General features: G+C 65.6%; 2 protein-coding genes across 2 annotated transcripts; both read left to right on the forward strand.

Annotated features, from left to right (window-relative positions):
* Positions 1-864: 864 nt before the first annotated feature.
* On the forward strand, positions 865-4,602 carry IL11 (interleukin 11). The gene is made up of 4 exons (XM_074937498.1): positions 865-1,188; positions 2,159-2,245; positions 2,852-3,010; positions 3,675-4,602. The coding sequence occupies exons 2-4, from the start codon at positions 2,192-2,194 to the stop codon at positions 3,837-3,839; spliced, it is 378 nt and encodes a 125-aa protein (XP_074793599.1). The 5' UTR covers positions 865-1,188; positions 2,159-2,191; the 3' UTR covers positions 3,840-4,602.
* Positions 4,603-8,034: 3,432 nt separating this feature from the next.
* LOC141976501 (C-Jun-amino-terminal kinase-interacting protein 4-like) lies at positions 8,035-24,321 on the forward strand. Its single transcript, XM_074937503.1, is given in 28 exon segments — positions 8,035-8,440; positions 9,065-9,185; positions 9,918-9,988; positions 10,326-10,399; positions 10,732-10,819; positions 10,821-10,829; positions 11,226-11,349; positions 11,557-11,638; positions 12,197-12,297; positions 12,633-12,684; positions 13,004-13,156; positions 14,766-14,817; positions 15,117-15,247; positions 15,610-15,663; positions 15,769-15,903; positions 16,055-16,184; positions 16,353-16,436; positions 18,338-18,388; positions 18,956-19,112; positions 19,562-19,727; positions 20,116-20,196; positions 21,070-21,137; positions 21,213-21,361; positions 22,312-22,483; positions 22,607-22,717; positions 22,994-23,140; positions 23,396-23,509; positions 23,852-24,321. Coding segments are annotated over 28 exon segments (3,072 nt in total). The 5' UTR covers positions 8,035-8,146; the 3' UTR covers positions 23,953-24,321.
* Positions 24,322-26,262: the final 1,941 nt, after the last annotated feature.

Here is a 26,262-nt window from a genome sequence, read left to right on the forward strand (position 1 = left end):
GCTGGGGGGGACTTTAACCCCTTCTTGCCCCATTGGGAACCTGGGATTTGCCTGTTCCATGCAGCTGGGGGTTCGGGGAAGGGTGGTCCAGGGTTGTTCCTGGCCCTTCTGCCCCTCTACAGGCCAGGACTGCCCAGTCACTTCTGGGCTGGTGGCCCCCCCAAGTGACTCTTGGTTACACAAGCAGGATGTGGGGCGGGGGGGGGGGGGGCGGGGGGAGGCAACCACATTGGGTTTGGAACTGGTGGAGGAGTCCAGAGTTAACTGGGCAAAAGACCCTATCATAACAGCCCCTTCCTAGAGAGACCCTACAATAACAAACTGGCATGGATGATGCTGGGGGGGGACTGTGGTGAACTCCAGGGCTGTGCGTGCTGGTTTTTATTGTAGGGTCTCTCATGAAGGTGCACCAGCTTGTTATCATGGGTCTCTCATAAGCGCACACCAGTTTGTTATTGTAGGGTCTCCTGTAAACACTGACTGGTTTGTTATTGTAGGGTCTCCTGTCCACACAGATTGGTTTGTTATTGTAGGGTTTCCCGTAAACACTGACTGGTTTGTTATTGTAGGGTCTCCTGTCCACACAGATTGGTTTGTTATTGTAGGGTCTCCCGTAAACACAGATCGGTTTGTTATTGCAGGGACTGCCACAAGTGCCCGCTGGTTTCTTGTTGTGGGGTCTCCAGTACACACAGCCTGGTTGGTTATTGTAGGGTCTCTCATAAGCGCAGGCCAATTGATTATTGTAGGGTCTCCTCTCCTCCGTGCCCAGCTTCATAGCGCAAGGGAAGGGCCCAGATTCCTTCTGGCTGAGGGAAGCAGCAGACAGGAAGCGGCCAGGGAAGGAGGCAGGAGATAGACGAGAGATAAAGGCAGCTCTCCGGCCACAGCTGAGCTGGCTTCTCCGGCAGCCCCTGCCAGCTGCGCGTCAGGGCCGGAGAATCCCGCCAGCCAGCCAGCCAGCCAGCGCGGGGCAGGGCGGGGCGCGGGGGTCCTGGGAAAACAGGGAGAGGACGAGCGAGCGAGAGCCGTGACCTTTATCCCTTTGACATCCCATAAAAGACGACGCCCGACGGGGACAAAACGACCCCGTCCACACAGAAAGCGAGGACACAAATCCAGCCAAGCCCACCACCCCGCTCCCGCGGAAGGGGCCGGGGCCGGGGCCGGGCTCGGTCGAGACAGAGGGTGAGCGCGAGGAAGCGAGAGGGGCGACGGCGAAACAGCGACAGAGAGAGACCCCGGCGAAAGGGGCAGAGCGAGGAGGCCGGAGGCGGAGGGAGCGGGCCCGGCTGGGAGGCGAGGGCCGGAAGCCGTGGGCGATGGGCTGGTCCCGGCCGGCGGGAATGCGCGGAATCCGGCCGGCCCGTCTGGCCCCAGGAATGCGGCCGGCCCCCGCCGGAGGAGAACCAGCGGCCCCCGGGAAGGGGGGGGCGCAGTGTGTGGGGTCCGGCGGAGCACCCCACCCCAGAGCCAGTGTGCAGGGCCAGCAGGGGGCAGCGCAACCTGTTTGCACATGCACACCCAGCGTGTCTGGGATGGCGGAGGGGGGCGGGGGTTTAGCCACCATAAATGTATTAGTCCTGGCTCCCAGCCTCCCACTTCTCTAACCACTAGACCCCACTCCCCGCCTCGAGCCGGGGAGAGAACCCAGGAGTCCTGGCTCCCAGCCCCCCATCTTAGCCCCTCTCTCTCTCCCCCCACAGGCATTGTGTGCCGGCTGCTGGTGGCACTGCTGAGTCTGTGTGAAGGGCTGCGGGGGCTCCCTGCCCCGCGCCTGAAGCCCTCAGACCCCCGGGCCGACTTCGACTCCATCATCAGCCTGGCCAAGAACCTGCTGAGTGACACCAAACACCTGTTCCATCACTTTGTACGTCTGGGTCTCCCCCAGCCCCAGCCACCCCGGGACCTGCCCCCGCCCCCGGATCAGACCCTGGGCCCACCTACCCTGGCCTCCCTCCTCCACCCCTAGATCAGCCCCACAGGCCCATCTACCCTGGTATTGCCCCCGCCATCTCCTTTCAGTCTATGGGACTGGTGTCGGGAGGGACTGGTGTGGTGAGAATACACAGGGCTCTCCCAGCCCCACAGCCGTTCCCAGGGGAGGGGGCTGGGTGGAACGGCCTGGACCAGATCCGATCCCCTCCTTCCTCCCCAGAAATCCCGGTACCCGGCCGAGGGGGAGCACAAGATGGACACGTTGCCCGTGCTGTCCATGAGCGCTGTGGAGCTGGCCAACATCCAGGTGAGCGGGTCACCCTGTGGGGGGCGGTTGGCAGCCTGGACCCCCGGGTTCTATCCCAGATCTGGGTGGGGAGCGGGGTTGAGGGGAGGGGGGCTGGGAGCCTGGACTCCTGGGTTCTATCCCAGATCTGGGTGGGCAGGGGGGTCGAGGGGAGGGGGGGCTGGGAGCCTGGACTCCTGGGTTGTATCCCAGATCTGGGAGGTGAGTCGGGTCTAGTAGTTGGGGGGCTGGGAGCCAGGACGCCTGGGTTCTATCCTCAGCTTACGTCCCTTTACATCTATATATAGAGGGGCTGAGGCCCCCCCACCTCTCCGGCCCCACTCCCACCAGGGCTGGGGGGGAAGATGCTTGGCCACGTAGTGGGGCTGCAGTGCCCCTAGTGGCCATGTGCATTTCACCCCCCTCTCCCCCACTGGGGCCTCAGCCACAGATGGTAGGAGATCCTGGCGGGTGTAATGGGGCAGTGTGGGGGGCGGGGGGGAGGCTCAGGTCTAGGGGGATCCCAGCAGGTGCTGGGCAGGGATCCTGGCAGATCTTCGGGGCAGGCCCCGGGGGCTCCCCAGTGTGGGGGCTCCGCGGTCGTGGCTCATCCCCTCTTTGCCCCAGGTGCCCGGGGGCCTGGCGCGGCTCAGCGCGGACCTGCAGAACTACCAGAGGCACCTGGAGTGGCTGCGCCGGGCGGGGCCGGTGCTGCGGCCCCTGGAGCAGGACTTGGGAGCCCTGCACGCCCGGCTGGAGCGCCTGGTCAAGCGCCTGGAGCACCTGGTACGGGGCGGGGGGGACACGCCCCTGTCCTGGGGGATGGGGCCTGTGGTACCTGGGGCAGGGCGGGGCCTGGGGGAAGGGGCGGGGCCTGGGGAGACAAACCTAGCATGGAGGGGCGGGGCCTGGGGCATGAGTGGTGGAGGCAGGGCTGGGAGCAAGGGGCGGGGCCTGGGGGGCTCTTGGGCTGGAGCCAGTGCTGGACAGATGGACACACAAACACACCAGCAGGGGGCAGCACTGCACCCGCGTGTGCACGCACGCACACACACACCCCCCCCCCAGCAGGGGACAGGGCATGACACACACACACACACCAGCAGGGGACAGCACTGTGCGTGCATGCAGCCCCCCCCCACCCACCAGCAGGGGGCAGGGCTGAACCGCAGGGCTGAACCCCCCTTCCCACACCAGCAGGGGGCAGGGCAGGGCTGCGCACACACACACACACACACACCCCAGCAGGGGGCAGCACTGCACATGCGTGTGCATGCACACACATACACCCAGCAGGTGGCAGCACTGTGCGTGCACACACACACCCCCCTCCCACACACACACACACCAGCAGGGGGCAGGGCAGGGCTGGGTGCACGCACACACACCCCCAGCAGGGGGCAGGGCTGGACACACACTCACTCACTCTCTCTCTCCCTCCCCCCCACAGATGTCCAGGCTGAACTTGCCCCGGCCCAGCGACCCGCTGCCTGTGCTGCCCTCGCACGGCACCCACTGGGCGGTGGTGCAGGCCGGCCACGCCCTCTTCCACAGCCTGCACCTCTACCTGGACTGGGCCGCCCGCGCCCTGGTTCTGATCCGCAACAAGCTGTGACGACCGGCACAGTGGGGGGCCCTGCCCTGGGGACACCTGGGGTCCCCCATCCAGCATTCCAGGGCACAGGGGTCCTGCCCCCCGGCTGTGGCACCCACTGGGCCCCCCCCACACCAATAAGGGGTGCTTGTTGGCTAGCCCCCCCGATGTAGCAAACTCTTATTTATGCAACCCACTATTTATTTATTTATTTACAGTAGGAGATGGGGGGAAAGGGGGCTCTTTAGCCTTTTCCTTTTTTTGTATTCATTTCTTGTTACGATTCTCCTCCCCCCTCAGTCTGAGGGGGGGATATCAAGGCCCTTCGAGCGAAGGAATGGAGAAGCGGGGCTAGAGGAGGAGAGTCTCAACCCCCTCCCCCTGCATTTCACTCCTATCCCTACCGCACTGGGGCTGTCCCAGCCCCTCCTTCTGTGGGACCCTCCTCTGTTTGCTTCTCCCCCTTTCCATCTTCCCCCTCTCCTGTCTTTCCTTCTTTCTCATTCTCTTTCGCTCCTTCTTTTGTTCCTTCTGTCTTTCATTCTCTCTTTTGTTCTTTCTTTCGTTCCCTTTTGTCTTTTGCTCCTTCTTTCGCTTGTTCCTTCGCTCCTTCCTTCTTTCGCTTGTTCCTTCTTTGTTCTCTCTCTATTCTCTGATTTTCCCATCCTTTCCCTCTTTCTTTCTATATTCTCTTCTTTCATCATCCTTTCTTTCTCTCCTCCTAGGGCAGCAGTGACTCCTAATGGCCGCGCTGCTGAACTGCAACCCCCGGGCTATGTAATTACAGACGGTCCATCCTTCATTTCCTGATGGGGGGCGGGTAGGGGGGGAATTTATTGCTGTCCGGGGTGAGGACGGCGCAAGAGTCACTCTCATGCCTGCGCCGGCCCTGGAAAGCCTGCGGCACTGTGCTCCGGAAGTTCACCACAGTCACAGATGCTGCTGGCCCTGCAGAGTTAATGGCGAAAAAGCAGAAGAGAGCCAGGACTCCTGGGTTCTCTCCCCGGCTGTGGGAGGGAAGTGGGGTCCAGTGGTTAGAGCAGGGGGCTGGGAGCCAGGACTCCTGGGTTCTCTCCCTGGCTCTGGGAGGGGAGATCCCAGACACAGAGTCACTGAGATCAGGGTCCCGTCGGGCCAGGGCACTGCCCAGACACAAAATTCCCTTACAGGTGTTTACCCCCTACCATCCCCGATCCCACAGCTGGGCCGTATTTCCATATAACTGCCCCCCCATCTCTGTATTTATGCCCTTGCTTTGGGTCACTCCACCCTCACGCTATTTATAAATCCATTGGACGTTGCTGTTTTAAATTATTTAATTTATTATCTATGCCAAGATTGGGTTGTTTGGCTAATTATTAATTATTGTTATTATTTGGGTCACGTTCACCTTATTTATTGAGCCAGCGATTTACTCCTTTTTTAAAAAAGCTTTAAAAAGAAAAAGAACGTGGAAAAGAAATACCATTTTGAAATAAAATCCTAAGCGGATGGACAAGGAATACCGGTGTCTTGATTGGGGGGGAAGGAGGGTTCTTGCATCTTCATGGGTGGGGGCTGGGGGGGGGCAACTGCAGGCACAGACTCCTGCTCCGCAGCCCTAGGGACACCCACCCCCCCCCCCCCCGGTCTAGAGCTGGGCTAATGAGTTTTTGGACCTGGGGATCTGGTTCCAGCCTGGTACATAGGGAGAGATCAGGTGTTGCCGGAGCATCGGGGGCTTCAGCCAGGGAAGTTCTGGGTCTGGCCCGGAATAGAGACAGGGATCCAGGTGGGGTGGGGCGGAGCTGGGGCGGGCCTGGTTCTGACCCACTGCAGAGCCAGGGAACAGCTGGGAAATCCAGAGCTGGGCTGGAAAGTCTGCAGACCTGCAGGGGGGAGGATCGGATCCGGTTCTGAGCTGGGAGGGGTCCGCTAGGAGCCAGGGAGAAAAACCACAACCCCACCCCGTCCATCCCCTCAGAACCTCCCCCCATCTGCCCAACCCCCCAGAGCCTCCCTCACCTGCCCTCTGCCCATCCACTCAGAACCTCCCCCAACCTGCCCCCTGCCCATCCCTCCAGAACCTTCCCCCCACCTGCCCATCCCTCCGCAGCTCCCCCACCTGCCCATCCCCCCAGAGCCTCCCCCCACCTGCCCATCCCTCCGCAGCTCCCCCACCTGCCCCCTGCCCATCCCCCAAGAGCCTCCCTCAACCTGCCCATCACCCAAGAGCCTCCCTCAACCTGCCCATCCCCCCAGAACCTCTACCCACCTGCCAATCATCCCTCCAGAGCCTCCCTCCACCTGCCCAACCCCCCAGAGCCTCCCTCACCTGCCCTCTGCCCATCCCTCCACAGCTCCCCCAACCTGTCCCCTGCCCATCCCTCCACAGCTCCCCCAACCTGCCCCTTGCCCATCCCCCCAAAGCCTTCCCCCACCTGCCCATCCCTCCACAGCTCCCCCACCTGCCCCCTGCCCATCCCCCCAGAACCTTCCCCCATCTGCCCATCCCCCCAGAGCCTCCCCCAACCTGCCCCCTGCCCATCCCCCCAGAACCTCCCCCAACCTGCCCCCTGCCCATCCCCCCAGAACCTCCCCCAACCTGCCCATCCCCCCAGAACCTCTACCCACCTGCCCATCATCCCTCCAGAGCCTCCCTCACCTGCCCCTTGCCCATCCCCCCAGAGCCTCCCCCAACCTGCCCCCTGCCCATCCCCCCAGAGCCTCCCCCAACCTGCCCCCTGCCCATCCCCCCAGAACCTCCCCCAACCTGCCCATCCCCCCAGAGCCTCCCCCCACCTGCCCATCCCCCCAGAACCTCTACCCACCTGCCCCTTGCTCATCCCCCCAGAGCCTCCCCCAACCTGCCCATCCCTCCACAGCTCCCCCACCTGCCCCCTGCCCATCCCCCAAGAACCTCCCCCCACCTGCCCATCCCCCAAGAACCTCCCCCCACCTGCCCCCTGCCCATCCCCCCAGAGCCTCCCTCACCTGCCCATCCCCCCCATTCGACCTTCCAGCAACCCAGCCCTACTTCTCCTCGCAGCTCCAGTTGTCCCAGCCGCAGGGTCATGTGATCCCCACATCATATGATCCAAGGTTAATACCCCCCCCACCTCCGAGCTGGTCCTTCCTCATTGGCCTTCCGGGGCGCTTCCTCCAATCCCCATTGGCCACTCCGAACGCCCGTTGCCCTCTGGGCCCCGCCCTCTCACCCCCCAGGGTCCGCGGGGGCGGGTCTAGAACCCTGAGACCAGCTGGAGCCGGGTAGTTGGCAGCTCCCCCACGTGGGTCGGGGGCGCCTGGACAGAGCGACGGACAGATCCCGGTGCCGGGGGGGCGGGGCCGCCGGGGAGGGGCTTGGGTTGGGGGGCGGGAATCCTTGACCCTAAACCTCTTCCTGTGTTGGGGTGCGACCCCCATCTGCTTTAGCCCCCCGGCGTTTGGGGGGCTGGGTGTGGGGGGCAGAGGAGGGTGTGGGGGGATCCCCTGTCTCCCAGATCTGCCCCCCCCGGCTGGGATCTACCCCCCACACCTCAGATTCACCCCCCATTTCCCAGGGGGCGGGGAGAGAAAACTTTTCTCCCCTTCTGATCTCCGAGGTGGAAACTTCCGTGGTTCGGGGGCGGGGTTGCCACGTGGAGGGGTTCCCGAATTTATAAAGTCGGGGTGTCCCGTCCCCCCTTGTCCAGTCCGGCGGGGGGGAGTTCAACTGTAACCCTTCCCCCACACTGGGAATAAAAGGGGAAGTGTGGGAGGGCAGGGAGCAGGAGGGAGCGGCTAGGCCCCCCATTACGCTCCCACTCAGAAATCAAGTTGGGACCCCCCCACACACACACCCTGAACCCCCCAACCCCAGACCTCTGGAAATCAGAGGAATTCTGCCCCCTATTGAGCTCCCTCAAAGAGGTCTGGTGAGTGACTTTGATTCTCACGAACCCCCCCATCCAGTTAACTGAACCTGACCCCCCCCACCTCGCTGCCCCCTATTTTTTAAAATCCCTGATTTTTTTTAAACTTTGGCCCCCCAAAATAACCCAATTTGGGGGGTGTGAAAACTTTTAAAAAACGTTTTCCCCTAGATACCCTGCATTCCCCAGGATCCCCCCCCCGTCACACTTCCACACACCCCCCGCCCCAGGACTCCCATCACGCTCCCGGTGCCCCACCTTTGGCTTTGGCCCCTTCTGGGGGCAGTGGGGGGGTGTTTAAGAGCCTGGGAAACAGAGGGGTCCCCCGTTGCTCAGAGCTAGAGGGGAGGTGCCTGGATCCCCTGACTGGGGTGCAAGGGGGCAGGCTGCCTTTGGAAGACGGGGGAAGGGGGCTCCAGGGGAGGGGAGCAGGGCATGGAGGAGATTTTCGGGGAGGAAGGGGAGTCGGCCTCCCCTGCGCTCTGCGAAGAGCTGGTTTCGGGGCTGGCCGCGGGGCTGTATGGAGAGCTGGAGCGGCTAGTGGGGGCCTACGGGCGGGGGGCAGTGGCCGGGCTGCTGCCCCAGCTGGTCTCAGTGCTGGAGGCTCTCGAGCGAGCCGGTGGGCAGATCCGGGAGCGGGATGAGGCGCTGGAGCTGCTGCGGGAGGACCAGCTCGGGCTCCTGGGCCAGTACGAGCGGGAGCGGGCCGGGCGCAAGAGAGCCGAGGAGGTGAGGTGCCCCCTGAGCCGGATCCGCAGCCCCCCACCCCATCCCCTGCCCAGCGTCCCCCAATCCCAACCCGCAGCCCCCCACCCCATCCACCACATGGCGCCCCTCAATCTTGACCCACAGCCCCACAGCACGGTGCCCCCTGATCTGGACCCACAGCTCCCCACCCCATCTCCTGACCAGTGCCCCTCAATCCTGACCCGCAGCCCCCCTGTGTGGTGCTCCCCAGTCCCAACCCACAACCCCCCACCCCATCCCCCGCCCCTCGATCCAGACCTGCAGCCCCTCCACCCCATCCCCCACATAGCTCCTCAATCCCAGCCCGCCGCCCCCCCTGCACGGCACCCCTGGATCCCGGCCCGCAGCCCCCCCCGTACGGCGCCCCTGGATCCCGAACCACAGCCCCCTCCTGTACGGCGCCCCTGGATCCTGACCCGCAGCCCCCTCCTGTACGGCGCCCCTGGATCCTGACCCGCAGCCCCCTCCTCTACGGCGCCCCTGGATCCTGACCCGCAGCCCCCTCCTGCATGGCGCCCCTGGATCCCGACCCACAGCCCTCTGTGCCGGGGATGCAGTCTGGCGCCCGGACTCTTGGGTTCGCTGCCAGTGGCCTGTTCTCTGCAGCGCTACATGGAGCTGGAAGACGCGGTGGAGCAGGAGCACAAGGGTCACAGGGCGGCGCTGAGCCGGCTGGACGGGCAGAGCCGGCGGCTGGAGGAGAAGGCCCGGAGCTACGCGGACCAGTGTGAGGGCTGGAGAGCAGGCCGGAGGCGCTGGGGGGTCGCAGGGCTGGGGCTGGGGTCAGGGAAGAAACAGAGGGTGGTGAGGGAGCCTGGGGGGACAGTGCCAGGGCTGGGGGGCATCCAAAGGGCTGTGGGGCCAACAGGAGGGGGACTCTGGGGGGAGGCTCCCCCCACTGGTGTCTCAGCATAGTTAGGGCCCTACCAAATTCACAGTCCATTTTGGTCAATTTCACGGTCATAGGATTTTTAAAATCATAAATTTTGTGGGTAAAAGCAGACAAAAGACCAGATTTCACGCAGGGGGACCAGATTTCACAGTCCGTGATGCGTGTGTCGTGGGTGTGAACTTGGGAGGGCCCTAAGCATCAACCTAGAAACCCTACAGTAACAAAGCGGGGATCCCCGGAGACCCTACAATAACAAAGCAGCCTCGGTAACTGAGACCAGATGAGATCAAACAGCAGCAGCTTGGGCCCTGGCGTCTCCCCGACGGGTTTTTCCGGCTCCCCAAGACCGGGGTGGTGGGTGGGTGTGGGCTGTGTCTGAAAAGGGGGGGTTCCAGTGCCAAGAGGCACAGGGTGAGGCCCTGCCCCCTCACTGGCCCTGCTCCCTTACTCTGAGAGGATTGGTGGCAGCATGGGGGCTGGCTGGGGGCGGGGGGCAGCAATGGGGGCTGGCTCCCTGCAGACTCAGGAGTGGGGGGTCACTCGCTTCTCTCCCCCCACCCCCGGCAGTGGCCAGCTTGGAGGAACAGAAAATTGCCTTGCTCAAGGAGCTGTCAGCCCTGGCCCAGACCCACGGCAAGGTGAGACCCCCTGGCCCCCACGGCCACCCCCTGCTGGCCCCATCCCCACAGCTGCCCCCTGCTGGTCCCAGGACCCCATGACTCTTACTGGCCCCACGCCCCATGGCCCACCATTGGCTGCCCCCCCCCAGCTGCCCCATGCTAGCCCTGCCCCTCATGGATCCCCACACCTGCCCCTGCTGGTCCTCCCAGCCACCCCCTTCACTGCCCCTCCTGGTGCCCCCTTGTGGCTGGACGTTGCCCCGCAGGACTGGGTCACGTTAGGAGTGGGGTCGGGGGGGAGGGCGAGCGTGTTGTCCATGAGGGGCACTAGCCCCCATCCCCTTGTCATTGGCAGATGGTTCAGAGCTACAAGGAGCTGAAGGCCCTGACGGTGCCGCCCCCTGCCCCCGTGGCCCCCCGGCCCAGCAGGTATTAGCCACAGGGGGTGGCAAAGGAGCTGGGGGGGCACTGTGCTGTGAGGGGGGGGGGCTCGGCAGGGGGGCGCTGGGTTGTGGAGAGCCGGGAGGGGTCTGGGGGGGAGTGCTGTGCCGGGGAGAGAGGGGGACGTCGTGTGATAGGGAGGGGGCTCTGGAGGGGGGGACTGGGAAGCTGGGGAGGCTCTGTGGGGGTGCCAGGGTGTGTGGGGAGCTCGGGGGGGGGCACCAGGGAGGGAGGGCAGCTCGACCCGCAGGGAGGGGGCTCGGGCAGGGAGTGGGGGGGTACCGTGGCGAATGTCTGACCTTTGACTTCTCCCCCCCCAGCGCTGCGTCCGACCCCCACTGGCCTCCCCTGTTTCTCCCCAGCACCTCGGACCCTGGCTGCCCCGGAGCCCCCAAGGTGGGTCCCCCGCATTTGTGCAGTGAGTTGCTGAGGGCGAGATGGGCTGCTTGGGCTGACCCCTCTACCCCCAGAGGGGGTATCTATGGGGCAGTGGGGAGCTCGGAGGAGTTCAGAGAAGGGAGCTATGGGGGAGATTCCCCTGGGGGGATACATTTGCCGGGGGGGAAGAGGGGTTGCCCTGGATTAGGGGGTTCCCCTGGGGAGTACATTGGCAGAGGGGGGTGGCTGTAGTGGGTAGGAGCTCCCTCGTTGTTCATGGGGGGCTGGTGGCTTGGCACCTTTCACCAGGGTAACCTGGCTCCAGGCCTTCTCCCACGGCAAGGGGAGGGGGCACCCCAATATCCCATGAGGGGAGTCCCTGCTCCCTCACTCGGCCTGCTCCTCACCCCGTCTGTGTCTGTTTTGGGGGGTGTAGGGCGCTGCGGAGGTTCCGGGCCCAGCCCCGGTGGAGGGGACCCCCGACCCCCTGCAGGACGGGGCGGGCCCCACCGGGAACAGCCACCCGCTGGCTCAGGAGCTGCCCCTGCCCACCAGAGACGGTACGGAGAGTGTGTATGTGGGGCCCAGGGCCTCTCCCCTCTAGGGGGCGCTGGCTCCCATCCACCCCCAGGGACTGGCTGGCTCAGGGGGGTAGGGAATGGGGCCTTTCCCCTCCAGGGGGCAGCGGGGGGGGGGCTGGCTGTCTCGCGGGGGTGGGGGTAGCTGGCAGATTGGGGAGCCAGCAGTTTTGACTTGTCTGTTTCTAGGCTCCCCGCAGAGGTGCCAGGAGTTGGCCGAGATCTTGAGCTCCACCCCGGAGTTGGACCCCACTCCAGATCTGCCAGCCAGGTAAGAGGGCTAATGGGCCCTGTGGCAGGCCCCGAAACATCCCCCCCACAGCCCCTGTTTCTCTTCATGAGCCCGGCACCGGGGGAGCCCCCAATTCCCAGAACATCCTGTATGCCCACAATGGTACCCCCATTCCGGGCACGACCCCTTTCCAGTGCCAGTCTCCGCTCCGTGGCTCCGTTCCAGTGTGTGCCTGTCCCTCTCCTGTCCCCCCAGCACGGGAGGCAGCCAGATCGGGCTCGTGGGGCTGCAGTGAAGCAGGGGAAAGATCCAGCCTGGGGCGGGTCTGGGGAGTTTGGGAGTTGGGATCTGGCATGAGCAGTGTCCGATTCCCGGCTCAGTGTGGCCGGCTCTTACAGCCCGTAGCCAGCCCCCCAGCCCCAGCGCAGACGTACCTCCCAGCCGGGCAGGTAAACTGAGGCACAGGCTGGGGGAAATATCCTCCCCTTGCCATGTTCTGGTTCTAATCCATCCGGCCCCCAGCGCACTGTCTCCACTGCGGGGGAGGATCTGGGGGGGTGTGTCCCGGCTCTGACTGGGGGTGTCTCTGCCCCGCAGCCCCCCAACCCCACAACGCAACATGGAGTCGCTGTTCGCTGAGGTGTCGGGCCTGAGCCTCGAGCTGCTGGGGGACGTGGACGAGGGGGCCGATCTGCAGGGTAAGCTCAACGCCCCCCCAGCCTGGGCCGACCCTGGGCCTGGTGCCCACCCCTCCCCAACCCCTTTCCCTCCCCATCCCTGCACCAGTGTCTCTCTCTCACCTGCTTCCTGCCCAGCTGGGCATCAGGTCCTGCCCTGCCCCTGGGCACTGTCCCCAACTCCCAGGCTGGGATATGGCCCCCACATGCCCCCAGCGCCAGGCCATGGGTCTCGCTCCCAGGATCCAGCCCTGGTGCCCCCGTGTGGCAGAGCAAAGGGAGGCGTTGGGCCCTAGGGACTGGGGGGTTTGGGGTGGTCAAACCTGGCCCCCTACATTGACTCCCCCTGTCTGCAGGTGACGCCGTGCAGACCCTGATGATGGAGAACGCCGAGCTCCGGGATACCAGGTAAGAGTCCCCCTGAACCACCACACCCCAGCCCTGTTAGAGCCTCCGCGCCCCTCCAGCCCTTACTGTGGGGGGACCCAGAGGAAAGCCCCATCCCTGGGGATCTGAGTGGAGACCCAACAAACTTGATTCACAGTTGTGGGGAAAGGCCCTGGGGCCAGATGGGAGCTGGCGCCCCCTAGAAGGGAAAGGCCCCAGGCCCCATTCCCCCACCCCCCGAGCCAGCCAGTCCCTGCCCTGGGGCTGGATGAGAGCTGGCGCCCCCTAGGGAGGAACGGGCGCGGACGGCCCGGGCAGAGCTCACTGTCGCCCCCTGCAGGCTGGTGCTGGACACTGCGCGCCGACACCTCATTGCCCGGGTGGAGGAGCTGACGGGCGAGCGGGAGTCGCTGCGGGGGGAGCAGGACGGGGCCGCCGAGGCCCTGAGCCGCTGCCAGGGGCGTCTGCGTGAGACCGAGCAGGATCTGAGCAGGTGAGACTGGGGTGGTGGTGGGGGCGGGGACGGGTGACACAGACCCCCTGGGGTGCCCCCTGGCTGGCTCTCTCCCTGCCATGCCAAGCAGGTGACCCCTCCTGGCTCCGTGATCACGCAGCCACCGGCACGCGGAGACACACCCAGCTAAGCCACTCACGAGCCACACGCAGGCTGAACCCCCCCCACTCCCCCGGCTCAACGTCTTTGGCCCCCCCAGTGTTCTCGTTGCCTTCAGGGCGGGTGGGGCAGCAGAGAGGCCCTGGGCTGATGTCACGGACCCCAATTTATTCCCCCCAGGCCAGGGGGAGACGATTGTTTTGTGGTCAAGGTGCCAAATTTCTTGATCCAAATCCAGATTCCGGAGGAAATAATAAAACAATCGTAATTATCATTATCGTGGGCGGGGTGGGAACCCCCAGTTGGGGAGGCTAGTCCCCAGCCCCACCCCTTTTGCCCGAGGCCCCGCCCCGACACTGTCCCTTCTGCCCCCCCTCACCCGCCAGCGCCCTGAGCACCCCCGGCAGAACCACCCCGAGCACTGGCCCGCTCACCCCACCTGCCCTGAGCCCCAGGCCGCTGGCCTCCCCGGTGCAACCCGAACCGCCAGCCAGCCGGGCTCTGAGCTCCAGGCTACAGCCCGAGCCTTCGGGGTACAGGGGAAGCGAGGGCGGGGCCTTGGGGTGGAGTGGGCGGGGCCTTGGGGCGGAGTGGGCGGGGCCACAGCCTGGGTTCGGGGAGGCGTGGCTTCCTTTGGCCTATTATACCCGCTCCCCAGGGTCATTATAAAAAGCAAAGCAAAAGATTTTGGGGTCGGCTCCAAGGCGTCTGGGGGTCCGGATTCATCCTGCAGCCTCTCAACTGCCCCTGTCCCGATCCGTGGGCGCAGAGAGGTACCGGCGCAGACGGGGTTCGCGGGGTCGCCGGGCCCTGCTGAGGCGCTGTGGGGCAGGCCTGTGGGGCGAGCGGATCGTGGGCCATCAGCACGTGGCCGGCTAGATCGGTCCTTTGTCGCCAGCGAGCCAGGTCTGGGCGTCTCCCACACTCCCGACGTATTTCAGTGACACATACAGCGAACTGCTGAATATGTGGGCACAGGGTGTCATTTTGGGGTACAGGGTGTCACAGGGCCCCCCCCAACGACACCGCCTTCCTCCATGTCCCTCTGTGTCCCGGAGCCTGCAGGCCTAGGACCCCCAGCCCAACCTGGATTGGGGCCCCCTCTTGTCCGAGTCCCCCAACGTCCAGCTGCAGGGGGTACACACCAGGGTCTGACCCCTCCTGACCCAGGATGGGGAGGTCTGAGCCCCATTAGAGGGGTGATGGGTACAAGTGGGTTTTGAGGACCCAAGATCTCGTCCCATTGTCCAAAGCCAGTTTGGGGGCCCTAAAATAATCTTAACCCTCCCCCCAACCCAGGATATGACAACATCGGCCCTGGGCTCCTCACCCCCCAGCTCTGCCGTTGCCCCTTAATCCTGACCTGCAGCCCCGGCTAGCCCATCCCTGGACTCCCCACAGCTCTGCTGGTGCCCCTCACTCCCGACCCGCAGCTCCGGGCTCCCCACTCTCAGCTCTGTCCCCAAATTGTTCTTTCCCCTCATTTTAGGATTCGGCAGGAGCTGGAGGAAATCAAGAAGCAAAACAGTGACGACGCTGAGGTATGAGATGGAGGGGAGTGGGGTCTAGTGGTTAGAGCGGGGGGGCTGGGAGCCAGGACTCCTGGGTTTTCTCCCCGGCTCTGGGAGGGGAGTGGGGTCTAATGGTTAGAGCAGGGGGGGCTGGGAGCCAGGACTCCTGGGTTTTCTCCCCGGCTCTGGGAGGGGAGTGGGATCTAGTGCTTAGAGCAGGGGGGGCTGGGAGCCAGGACTCCTGGGTTCTCTCCCCGGCTCTGGGAGGGGAGTGGGGTCTAGCAGCGGGGCGGGCGGGGGCTGGGGGTTATCAGTGACTCCTGTGGCAGGTGGAGGCCCCGGCCTCGCAGCGGAAGCGGTTCACGCGGGCGGAGATGGCGCGGGTGCTGACCGAGCGCAACCTTTACAAGGAGCGGCTGATGGAGCTGCAGGACGCCGTGAGGCGCACGGAGCTGCTCCGGTGAGAGACCCTGACAGACGGGCCCCTCTGCTGGGGTGGGCGGGCGCTGGGTACCCGGGGACCCCTCGCCCGGCACCGGGACGCGGCCCCTCTGCTGGGGTGGGGCGGGGGCTGGGGATCCGGGGACCCCTCGCCCGGTGCCGGGACGCGGCCCCTCTGCTGGGGTGGGGCTGGTGACCCAGGGACCCCTCGCCCGGCGCCGGAATGCAGCCCCTCTGGGATGGGGGGCGGGGGCTGGGTATTCGGGGATCCTTATTTAAACTCCTTTGTAAGCCGCTCATGTCAGGCTGGGGCGGTGGCCCCCGCAGCCCCTGGCACGGCCCTGCGGGCCCCTGACACACGACTTTGTTTCCTCCCTTCAGAGCATCTCGGGAGGTCCAGGCGGCTCAGATGAAGAAATCATCCTTCTGGAAATTGTACGTCCATGACCCCCCGCAGCCCCCATCCCCCCCTAACTCCCCCTGCCGGGCGAGGGCCGCATTCTTCGCGGGGTCTCTGAGCTGCTTGTTTTCTCTGCGTAGCTTCGACCGGCTCTTCAGTCCCAGCGACTCCCCTGAGCGGGTCCCGGCGTCGCCCCTGGTGTCTGAGCACAGGGGCAACGGGGCCAGGGCGCCCTCCACTGTGAGGTACCTGCCCCTCCCCGCCTCCCCCACAGAGTGAGTATGGACGGGCGGCCCCAAGCGCCGGACAGGGGAGGGGGCAGAGGATGGCGCCCCCGAGTGCCAGGCGGGGGAGATGGGGCAGCGACGGAAGGAGGGCAGATGGAGGGCGATGCCCCCTAGTGTCTGTGTGTCTCTCTGTCCCCAGCACAGGGGAGCCCCCCAATCTCTCCCCCCAGCAGCAGAAGCGGGACCTTTACCGCCAGATCCGCTCCCACATCTGGAAGCAGCACGGCCGGGCCCCGGTTCACGGCTGGAGCCCCCCGGCCGTCCCCCAGGTAATTGCCCCCCAGGGCGCCGGGAGCTGGAGGGGTGGGGGTGGAGGTGGAGGTGGGGCAGTGATTGGGACACACTGTCCCTTTAAATCCCCAGGGCTGGAACGGTCGGGACGAGGTTTGGGGGGGCGGGGTACCCCCGCGGCTGAGCCCAGGCTTCTCTCATTGCAGGTTCGGGCGGAGCAGGCTGAGGGCCAGGACCTGCCCATGCTGGCACAGCTGCGGCTGCTGGACCAGAAAGATCCCAGCACCAAGGTGAGGTGAGGGGGCAGCGTGGGGGGCTCAGCAGGGGGCACTGGGCTGCAGGGAGCGGGGCAGGGGGCTCAGCAGGGGGCACTGGGGCTGCGGGGAGTGGAGCGGGGGGCTTGGCGGGGTGGGGGGCTGCAGGGAGCGGGGTCGGGGGCTGCAGGGGGCACTGGGGCTGCGGGGAGTGGGGCGGGGGGCTTGGCGTGGTGGGGGGCTGCAGGGAGTGGGGTGGGGGGCTGCAGGGGGCACTGGGGCTGCGGGGAGTGGGGCGGGGGGCTTGGCGGGGTGGGGGGCTGCAGGGAGCGGGGTGGGGGGCTGCAGGGGGCACTGGGGCTGCGGGGAGTGGGGCGGGGGGCTTGGCGGGGTGGGGGGCTGTAGGGAGCGGGGTGGGGGGCTGCAGGGGCACTGGGGCTGCGGGGAGTGGGGCTGGGGGCTTGGCGGGGTGTGTTGTGCTGCGGGGAGTGGGGTGGGGGGCTCAGTGGGGGGCGCTGGGCTGCAGGGAGCGGGGTGGGGGGCTGCAGGGGGCACTGGGGCTATGGGGAGTGGGGCGGGGGGCTTGGCGGGGTGGGGGGCTGCAGGGAGCGGGGCAGGGGCTCAGCAGGGGGCTCTGGGGCTGCGCGGAGTGGGGCAGGGGGCTTGGCAGGGTGGGGGGCTGCAGGGAGCGGGGTGGGGGGCTCAGTGGGGGGCACTGGGGCTGCGGGGAGTGGGGCGGGGGGCTTGGCGGGGTGGAGGGCTGCAGGGAGCGGGATGGGGGGCTGCAGGGGGCACTGGGGCTGCGGGGAGTGGAGCGGGGGGCTTGGCGGGGTGTGTTGTGCTGCGGGGAGCGGGGTGGGGAGCTCAGTGGGGGGCGCTGGGCTGCAGGGAGCGGGGTGGGGGGCTGCAGGGGGCACTGGGGCTGTGGGGAGTGGAGCGGGGGGCTTGGCGGGGTGGGGGGCTGCAGGGAGCGGGGTGGGGGGCTGCAGGGGGCACTGGGGCTGCGGGGAGTGGGGCTGGGGGCTTGGCGGGGTGTGTTGTGCTGCGGGGAGTGGGGTGGGGGGCTCAGTGGGGGGCGCTGGGCTGCAGGGAGCGGGGTGGGGGGCTGCAGGGGGCACTGGGGCTATGGGGAGTGGGGCGGGGGGCTTGGCGGGGTGGGGGGCTGCAGGGAGCGGGGCAGGGGCTCAGCAGGGGGCTCTGGGGCTGCGCGGAGTGGGGCAGGGGGCTTGGCAGGGTGGGGGGCTGCAGGGAGCGGGGTGGGGGGCTCAGTGGGGGGCACTGGGGCTGCGGGGAGTGGGGCGGGGGGCTTGGCGGGGTGGAGGGCTGCAGGGAGCGGGATGGGGGGCTGCAGGGGGCACTGGGGCTGCGGGGAGTGGGGCTGGGGGCTTGGCGGGGTGTGTTGTGCTGCGGGGAGCGGGGTGGGGGGCTCGGTGGGGGGCGCTGGGCTGCAGGGAGCGGGGTGGGGGGCTGCAGGGGGCACTGGGGCTGCGGGGAGTGGGGCGGGGGGCTTGGCGGGGTGGGGGGCTGCAGGGAGCGGGGTGGGGGGCTGCAGGGGCACTGGGGCTGCGGGGAGTGGGGCTGGGGGCTTGGCGGGGTGTGTTGTGCTGCGGGGAGCGGGGTGGGGGGCTCAGTGGGGGGCGCTGGGCTGCAGGGAGCGGGGTAGGGGCTCAGCAGGGGACGCTCTCCCCTGGCGGTCAGGGCTGGTCCTGTTGCCCCAAGCTGGCACTAAGCTGGCAAAGGTCTACAGGTCTTGAAACACCAGAATAACCATCCCCGGCACCCCACCCCAGAGGTGGCTGCATCTCAGTGCTGGGCGAGGGGTCCCTGTATAACCAACCCCTGCACCCCACCCCAGAGGGGCTGTATCTCAGTGTTTGGGGGGGCCAGCAGTGGGGCTGGGTCCGACATCTCATCCCCGCTCTCTCCCTCCCTCCCAGTTGTGGTGTGCCGTCGGGATGGGGGTGCCTAGGACAGACGGCGGGGACTTGGTTAGTGTCGGGGGCGCAACCCCTCCCATCTCTGCATCTTTGCTCTCTGATGCCAGGGATGGATCCCGGGACCCCTTCCCTGCCCCCCATGTGGGAGAGACCCCATGTCTCCCTGGTTGGGGGGTGGCATGTGGGGCACTTGCCCCCTCCACGGCAACCCTATTTGGTGACTCTTCCTGCCGCTCCGCTTTGGGATGGTCCCCCCCAAAGTAGAGGAGACTCCCCAAACCCCCACCGTTCTCTGAGGGTGGAGCACAGACAGGGGGGCCTATTTTGGGGTGTGCCCTGGCCCTCTTCTTCTCAATCTAGGCAGCCCCCCAACTTTTGGGGAGACCTTTCCCCTTGAGCTAATGCCGTACTTCAGGGCACCTCCCCTTTTTATCCCCAGGGGACTTTCAGTGGGGTTCAGTGGGTCTTGGGGAGCCCTTGTCAATCAGTGCTAAGCCCCGCCCCCCTGGGGGGAGGTGACAGTGTGGGGAGGGGTGGGGTCCCCCTCCCAATAGGTGCCCGGCTTTTGGGTCCCTGAGCCAGCCTTGCAGGGTGTGAGCATCTGTGTGTCTCCCCCAGGGGGCACCCCAGCCTGCCCCACCGAGCCTGGTGTGGGTCTGCTCTGGGACACACTCGGCCAGTGAGGTCACGGTGATGGATGCTGCCCGCGCCAACCTCGTCCTGGCCCAGTTTGTGCTACCCAACACCCATGTGCTGTGTGCCGCCTGGCTGCCCGGTGAGTGTGGGGCACAGGGCTGGGGAGGGGTGGGGGGCAGCTGTATGGACCACAATGGGTGGAGGGAGCTGTATGGACTGGTGTGGATGGAGGGAGCTATATGGACCGGGATGGGGGCTGTATGGGCTGGGGTGGATGGAGGGGGCTGTATAGTCCGAGGCGGATGGCTGGAGGGGGCTGTATGGCCTTGGATGGGAGCTATATGGACCAGGATGGGGGCTGTATGGACCGGGGTGGACGGAGGGGGTTGTATATTCCGGGACAGATGGCTGGAGGGGGCTGTATGGACCGGGATGGGGGCTGTATGGGTGGATGGAGGGGGCTGTATATTCCAGGACTGATGGCTGGAGGGGGCTGTATGGCCTGGAAGAAGGATGCTGTGTTGCGCGGGGTATACAGGCTGTATACGGCCCTAGCTTCCATCTCACGGACCTGGCTGTCCCTGCTAGGTCACCGGCCACCCAGTGCCGAGAGCATGGAGCTGGAACCCGAGATCCTGGAAGACCCCCTGGCCCCCGACCCCCCAGAGCTAGAGGAGGAGATGGGGACCCTGGACGCGGACAGTGATGGCATTGGCACCACGGACACTGTGTGGCTGGGCACCCAGGAGGGCAGGTACGGAGACACCCCTGTATACCCAGCCCCCGCGCCCCACCCCAGAGGGGCCGCATCTCAGCGCCAAGTCCCTGTATAACCAGCCCCCACGCCCCACCCCAGAGGTGCCTGCCTCTCAGCACCGGGTGCAGCATCCCTATATAACCATCTCCCCCTCCCGCCGCCCAGAGGGGCCGCATCCCAGCGTCAGGTCCCCGTGTACCCAGCCCCTGCACCCCACCCCAGAGGGGCCGCATCCCAGCATCAGGTCCCCGTGTACCCAGCCCCCGCGCCCCACCCCAGAGGAGCCACATCTCAGCGCCGAGTCCCTGAATAACCAGCCCCCTTGCCCCACCCCAGAGGTGGCCGCATCTCAGCACTGTCCCAAGCTGTCATGCTCTTCCTCCAGCATTTCCATCTATTCAGCTCGTTCCGACTGGCGCCGGTGCCTGCGGACGGTGCAGCTGAAGGACGCCGTGCACAGCGTGGTGTGAGTGTGGGGCTGGGCCCGGGGGGGACAACGGGGGCGTCGGCCAAATGATTCTTGCATTGGCCGGGTCGGTGGCCGGGTAGGCAAGAGCCAATCCAGGCGCGGTGACATCCTGTCTTGGGCCAGCTGCCGTTGGGAGAGAGACCCGCTCCGGAGCTTTCCCAAATAGGGTTGCCCAGTTGCGTTGGCCGTATTCCTCGAGGTTTCATCCCATGACACAGTCTTGAATTCAAGATTCGTGTGAAATTCCTGGAGACTCCAGGACGATCCGGGAGCATTGGCCATCAAGAGATGTGGGTCCGACACGAGCGAATGCCTCCCCCAGCCCGGCTCTCGGATGACTATTTCCGTCTATCGCGGTTGAGAAATGTCCAGCTTGATCACCGGTCGTGACCTGATTTGTCAGCGTCGGGTGTCAAACTCGCCCGGGAAATGGCCTCAAAGAGGACCCTCATTAGTTCCCCAGCCGCGTTAGCCAGACTTGGCCTCTGGAATCCTGCCGGCGGCTTAAGAGTCGGGTGCGCCTGCGATTGCCCGCCACGTTTGTCTCTGTGCCCATGGGGCCAGCCCTCGCGTCTGTCGGGGCCCAGTGCGGGGGGGCTCCCGGCAGGCATCAGGAGCCCTCTGGCGACGGGTTCCTATGCGGTCCAGGTCCCCGTTGGGCCGGGGCGACCCGCCCCATGTCAGGCCAGCGGAGATCCGTGGCCACTCACGACCGCTGTGAGCCAGGCTGTCGGGTGATTGCAGGCGCTGTGCCCTCGGGCTGGGGGCCTTCACCAAACTTTGGGCCGCCCCAGGGCATGCTGGGGCATGGCCCTTGGCGTGAGTGGCCTGGCCGCCCGCTCCGATTGGCGCGCTCTCTCTCTCTTATAGCCACGCCCGGGGCCGCGCAGTGGTTGCCCTGGGGAACGGGACCGTTGTCGTCTTCCACCGGGACGCCAGTAAGTACCAGACCCCCCACCCCCAGCTCCCCGCAGCCCCCTACCCCACTCACTCCTCTCCCTTGCCCCCGGCAGCTGGCTGCTGGGACCTTCAGCGCCCCCGGCTGCTGGACTTGGGGCGCCCCCACCAGTCCATCCGCTGCGCGCTGGCTGTGGGGGGCCAGGTCTGGGTTGGCTACCGCAACCGGGTCTACGTGGTGGAGCCACGCAGCGCCAGGGTCCAGGTGAGGTGGGGCGGTGGGGGAGCCGGGGATCAGTGAAGGTACGGGGGGGAAGGTGGGGCAGTAGAGAGCTGGTGGGGAAGCAATCAGGTGCAGGGGGTGGGTGGAGCCAGGTCGAGGAGCCGGGGGTCGGGGGGTTCACTCAGAAGGGAGCGAGGGATCATGGAATCCAGAGGTGATCTCATGGGACCCACTTAGAAATAGTGGAAGATCCTGGGGATCTCCTGGGATCCACTCAGGTGGGGGTGGGGCACACTGGCAGGATCAACTCCTGTGATGATAGTAGATCTATATGGAGATCTCATGGGACCCATTCAGGAGGGGCGGGGATCGACTTGGGTGATATCAGTACATCTCCTGGGATCCACTCAGATTGTGTTGGGGGGGTCTATGGGATCTTGGGGGGAATTGACACATGATGGAAGTAGGTCTCGTGGGATCCACTCATGGGGTTGGGGAGCCATGGGGTCCTGTGGGATCAATTCAGGTGACACCGGTAGATCTCATGGCATCCACTCTGGTGGGGTGGGGTACTCGGGCAGGAGCATGTGGGATCGACTCTTGTGATATTAGTAAATATACATGCTGATCTCATGGGATCCACTTCGGTGAGATTGGGGTATCCACGGGGTTGCATGGGATCAACCCCGGTGGTATCAGTAGACCTGGTGAGATCCACTCAGGTGGGGTTCACAGAGCCATGGGATCCTGTGGGATCAACTCAGGTGAGGTTGGTGGATCTTGTAGGATCTCCTTGGATGAGCATGGGGGGGTCACCTCAGGTGATCTTGTAGGTCCACTCCTGCCATGGGGTTCCAATGGGATCTTGGGTGATCGATTGGCTCAACTAGCTGGGGATGGATTCGGAGCGCCCTCGTGGGTCCGATTCAGGGGAGTGAGGGATCTGCCAGCCCTGCCTCCAGCCCTTCGCTCTGCTCCCCCCCACCCCCCAGTGGTACTTTGAGGTGACCGGGCACCCCGAGAGCCAGGTGAGGCACATGGTGTTGGCGGGCGACGGAGTCTGGGTCTCGGTGCGGCTGGACCCCACCCTGCGCCTCTTCCATGCAGCCACGGGCCAGCCCCTGCAGGAGATCGACCTGACCCCCTTCGTCCACAGCATATTCGGTGAGTGGCTCGGGGGGGCGAATGGGGCGTTTCCCCTCTGGGGGGCGCCAGCTCCCATCCGGCCCCAGGGCAGGGACTGGCTGGCTCAGGGTGGGGTCTCATCACCCCCGACTCTCTCTCTAGGCCCGAACACTCTGGGTTTCTCCCTGCATGTCTCGGCCCTGGGCTGCTTCTCCCAGCGGCTGTGGATTGGAACAGCCAGCGGCACTGTCTTGACTGTGCCCTTCGCGCCGGGTGAGTTGGGGTGCTGGGGGAAGGGGGTCCCCTCGGCATGGCTCAGATCCCACGGCCAGCCCAGCCCTGCTGGTGTGAGGCGGGGAGAGGGGCGCGGGTGTGTGTGTTTCTCTGGGGTCCCATGGGCAGTGGGGGAGGAGGAGGGGGCCAGCATCCTGCCCAACTGGGATGGGGGCGTGGGGGGCAGAGGGTCCTCAGCTAGCCTGCTGGGGGCAGGGTCTCTGCAGGCCACCCCCCCCAAGCTCTGACCCTCCCCATCTCTCCTGCCCTCTTCAGAGTTCTCAGGGTGCTCAGAGGCCCCCCCGGCCACGGGGTCCCAGCCGGGCCCCTCGCCCGCCAGCACCCCCTACTGTGCGATGGAGAGCGCCCAGGCTTCCTACCACGGGCACCGTGATGCCGTCCGGTTCTTCGTCTGCGTCCCAGGTACCCGCCAGGATGCCTGGGTTCTGTCCCCGGCTCTGGGAGGGGAGTGGGGTCTAGTGGTTAGAACAGGGGGGCTGGGAGCCTGGATGCCGGGGTTCTCTCCCTGGCTCTGGGAGGGGAGTGGGGTTTAGTGGTTAAAGCAGGGGGGCTGGGAGCCAGGATTCCTGGGTTCTCTCTTCACTCGGCTGCAGCCCTGGAGCGCTCCCTAGAGGTAGTTGCTGGGGTAACAGCTTATCTCCCCCCTCTCCCCCCCAGGCTGCCTTAACCCTTCGCTGGCCAGGAGCAATAGCCAGGAGGAGCGGGCTGGGCAGAAGCAGCCCACAGCTTTGGTGCTGAGCGGAGGAGAGGGGTATATCAATCTCCGGATTGGTACGTGCCTCGTGGGGGGTGGGAAACAGCGCTTCTGTGGGGGTCTCCAGATACCCAGCCCCTGCCCCACCCCATCCCAGAGGGGCCGCGCCCAGTGCCAGGCAAGGGGTCCCCATATACCCAGCCCCCACGCCCCACCTCAGAGGTGGCCGTGTCCCAGCACCGGGCGAGGGGTCCCTATATACCCAGCCCCCGCACCCCACCCCAGAGCTGGCCGCATCCCAGCATCGGGCAAGGGATCCCCGTATACCCACGCCCCACCCCAGAGGTGGCCACGCTCAGCGCTGGTTGTGGGGCGCCCCTGGGGCTGCTGTGACTCTTTCTCTCTCTCTCCCTTCACAGGGGATGACACGGACGATCAATTTGGGGACCTCTTGGTGGCCAACCCCCATCTGCGCCGCTCAGTGCGCAGCCACCTCATTGTGTGGCAGGTCCGGGCCTGAGGCTGGGGTGATGGGCGCAGACGCTGGGCCCGGCCTGCCCTGTGAGGGGCACGGTCTGCTCCCTGGGGAGCCACTGTGTCCACCCCATCACACTCAGATACCAGCTCTGGTCTTGGGGGGGTAGATCCTTCCAGCTCCTGATGGGGGGGATGTGTGTGTGTGTGTGGGGGGGGCTGAGTTAACCCCCTGCTGCCCAGGGTCAGGATGATGCTGTGACCCGAGTTGCTGGTGTTCAGTGGCTGCCGAGGGGGCTGGGGTGGGGGGAGAATTGGCCTGTCTCCCTCCAGCCCCCCACCCCATTCATCTACTGGATCTTCCCCATGTCCCTTTGCAGCTGCTGCCCCCACCCCCGTTCCCTGCCAGTCTGAGCCCCCCACCGACACCTGCCCCACACCTCACCAGAACCCCTGGCCCTGCCCCCTTGCCCAACCCCCTCCCAAACTCCCCTTCCCACCTTGCCCTGCCCCTGCTAGACCAGCCCCTCCTCACCATGTCCCCCCCCGACTGTCCCCCACATCCCTCCCCCAACAAAGCCCCCCCATCACAGCTCTGTCTGTCCCACCTTCTGGCCCTCCCTCGCAGCAGGGGGACCCCACCTCCAAGCCTGGCTACTGTAGCTCCTCTGTGCCTTTAAAGGGGGGCGGGGCCACTGTCACACTCAGGAGTATAGATGGCAGCTGCCATCAGGAATATTGTTTACAAGCTCCGCCCTCCCTTCCAGGACCCATACACATCTCAGGGCCCCTTCTCCTGCTGCCACCTAATTTACATCCCTCCCCTCTGGCTGCACAGACTCCGCCCTCCCTGGCAGGCTTCACCCACATCTCAGAACCCCTCCCTCTTTTGTCCTTTTACATGCAAAGTGGGTGGGGTAGGGTGGAGTCCTTGGCCCTTGGGTTCTCTCCCTGGCTCTGCTAGATCCTCCCTGTGCTCTGTGCCTCAGTTTCCCTTCTGTGCACTGCGGCAGTGGATCCCCAGGCCCTTTCCTTGAGGCTTTAGGGCTTGGAGCCTGGCCCTGAAACCACCCAATGGAATCCATACTGACCTTAAGCCTGGGGGTTGGGGTCTCCTTGTACCCCCCCCCCCCCCCGGCACTGGAGACACAGTGGGGGCAGGCTATAGGGGCTTTTTCCCTGCACTGAGTTACCCCTAACACAGATCCTCACTGGGGTTATGCCAGCTGCCCCCTCCCCAGGGCTTCTCTGCCTTGTGGGGGGCACAGGCATGGGGCGCCCCATTGCTGCTACACGCTCAGGGTTGGGCTCTGTCCCCTCTGTGAGTCTGTCTGAGCCGCGCCACCCCCGGCAGCGTCTGGGAATCTTTCTGTGGGACAATTTCTAATAAAGCTTTATTTTTCTGGGCTAAAATGTCGTTAGGGTGGTACGCAGTGAGCGGGGGGGCTCCCATCTGGCCCGAGGGCAGGGGTCTGGCTGGTTCAGGGCACTGGCTCCCATCCAGCCCTGGATGGTGGGAGGAGGGGAGGAACTGGCTGGCTCAGGGGTGTGGGGAATGAGGCACCCAATCTGGCCCTAGGGTGGGGGGAGCTCCCTGGTGTGCAGGGTAGCAGGGATTGAGGGGCTAGGGGGGTGGTGGGCTGAGAGGGGGATGGGCAGGGGGCCCCCCTGGCTCTTCCCCAGCCCCCCACATCGGGGGTCCCTGTGTGCTGAGCCGTGGGGCGGCAGGAGGTTTGACAAAATGCTTTTCCGAGCACAAAAGGCTGAGGGGTCGGGTTCCGAGACCTTCGTCGCCTAGAGCGACCGTTTCTCTGGGCCAGGGTCGCCACTTTGCGCCCCCTTCTCATGCCAAAATCAGGCCTGGGCGGGGGGAGGGAGCTTCAAGAACTGGTTCTGCCCCCCTCCCCTGAGCTTTTGGGATTTTCTGCCTGAGAAAAAGGTCCAAAATCTCCCGCTTTTTACCCCTGAGCTTTGCTCCTCGTCTCCGTTTCACAGATGGGGAGACTGAGGCGCAGGGAGGGGGTCTGCCGGCAGGCCAATGGCACAGCTGGGAATAAGCCCCAGGTTTCCTGAGGTCCTGGCTGGTGATCTACCCACTAGGCCCCACTGCCTTGCTTTTCTCAGACCCCACCCCCCCACCCCGTACCTCCCAGCCTGGCTCCAGGGGTACCTTCCTTCCAGCTCTTGTGCTTCTGGGCTGCCAGATTGGTCCTCTGCCCCCGAACCTCTCGGGCTCTCAAACCTGTTTCAGGTGGCTTAGTGGGTGTGGGACAGCCCTGGGCAGGGACCCCAGTGCGCCAGGATCTGTGTCCGGCTCTGCCCCCAGCCTGCCTCAGTTTCCCCAGCCGCAGGAGGC

This window comes from Natator depressus, chromosome 23 (genome assembly GCF_965152275.1).
Source record: "Natator depressus isolate rNatDep1 chromosome 23, rNatDep2.hap1, whole genome shotgun sequence".
In the NCBI taxonomy this organism is placed as follows: Eukaryota; Metazoa; Chordata; order Testudines; family Cheloniidae; genus Natator; species Natator depressus.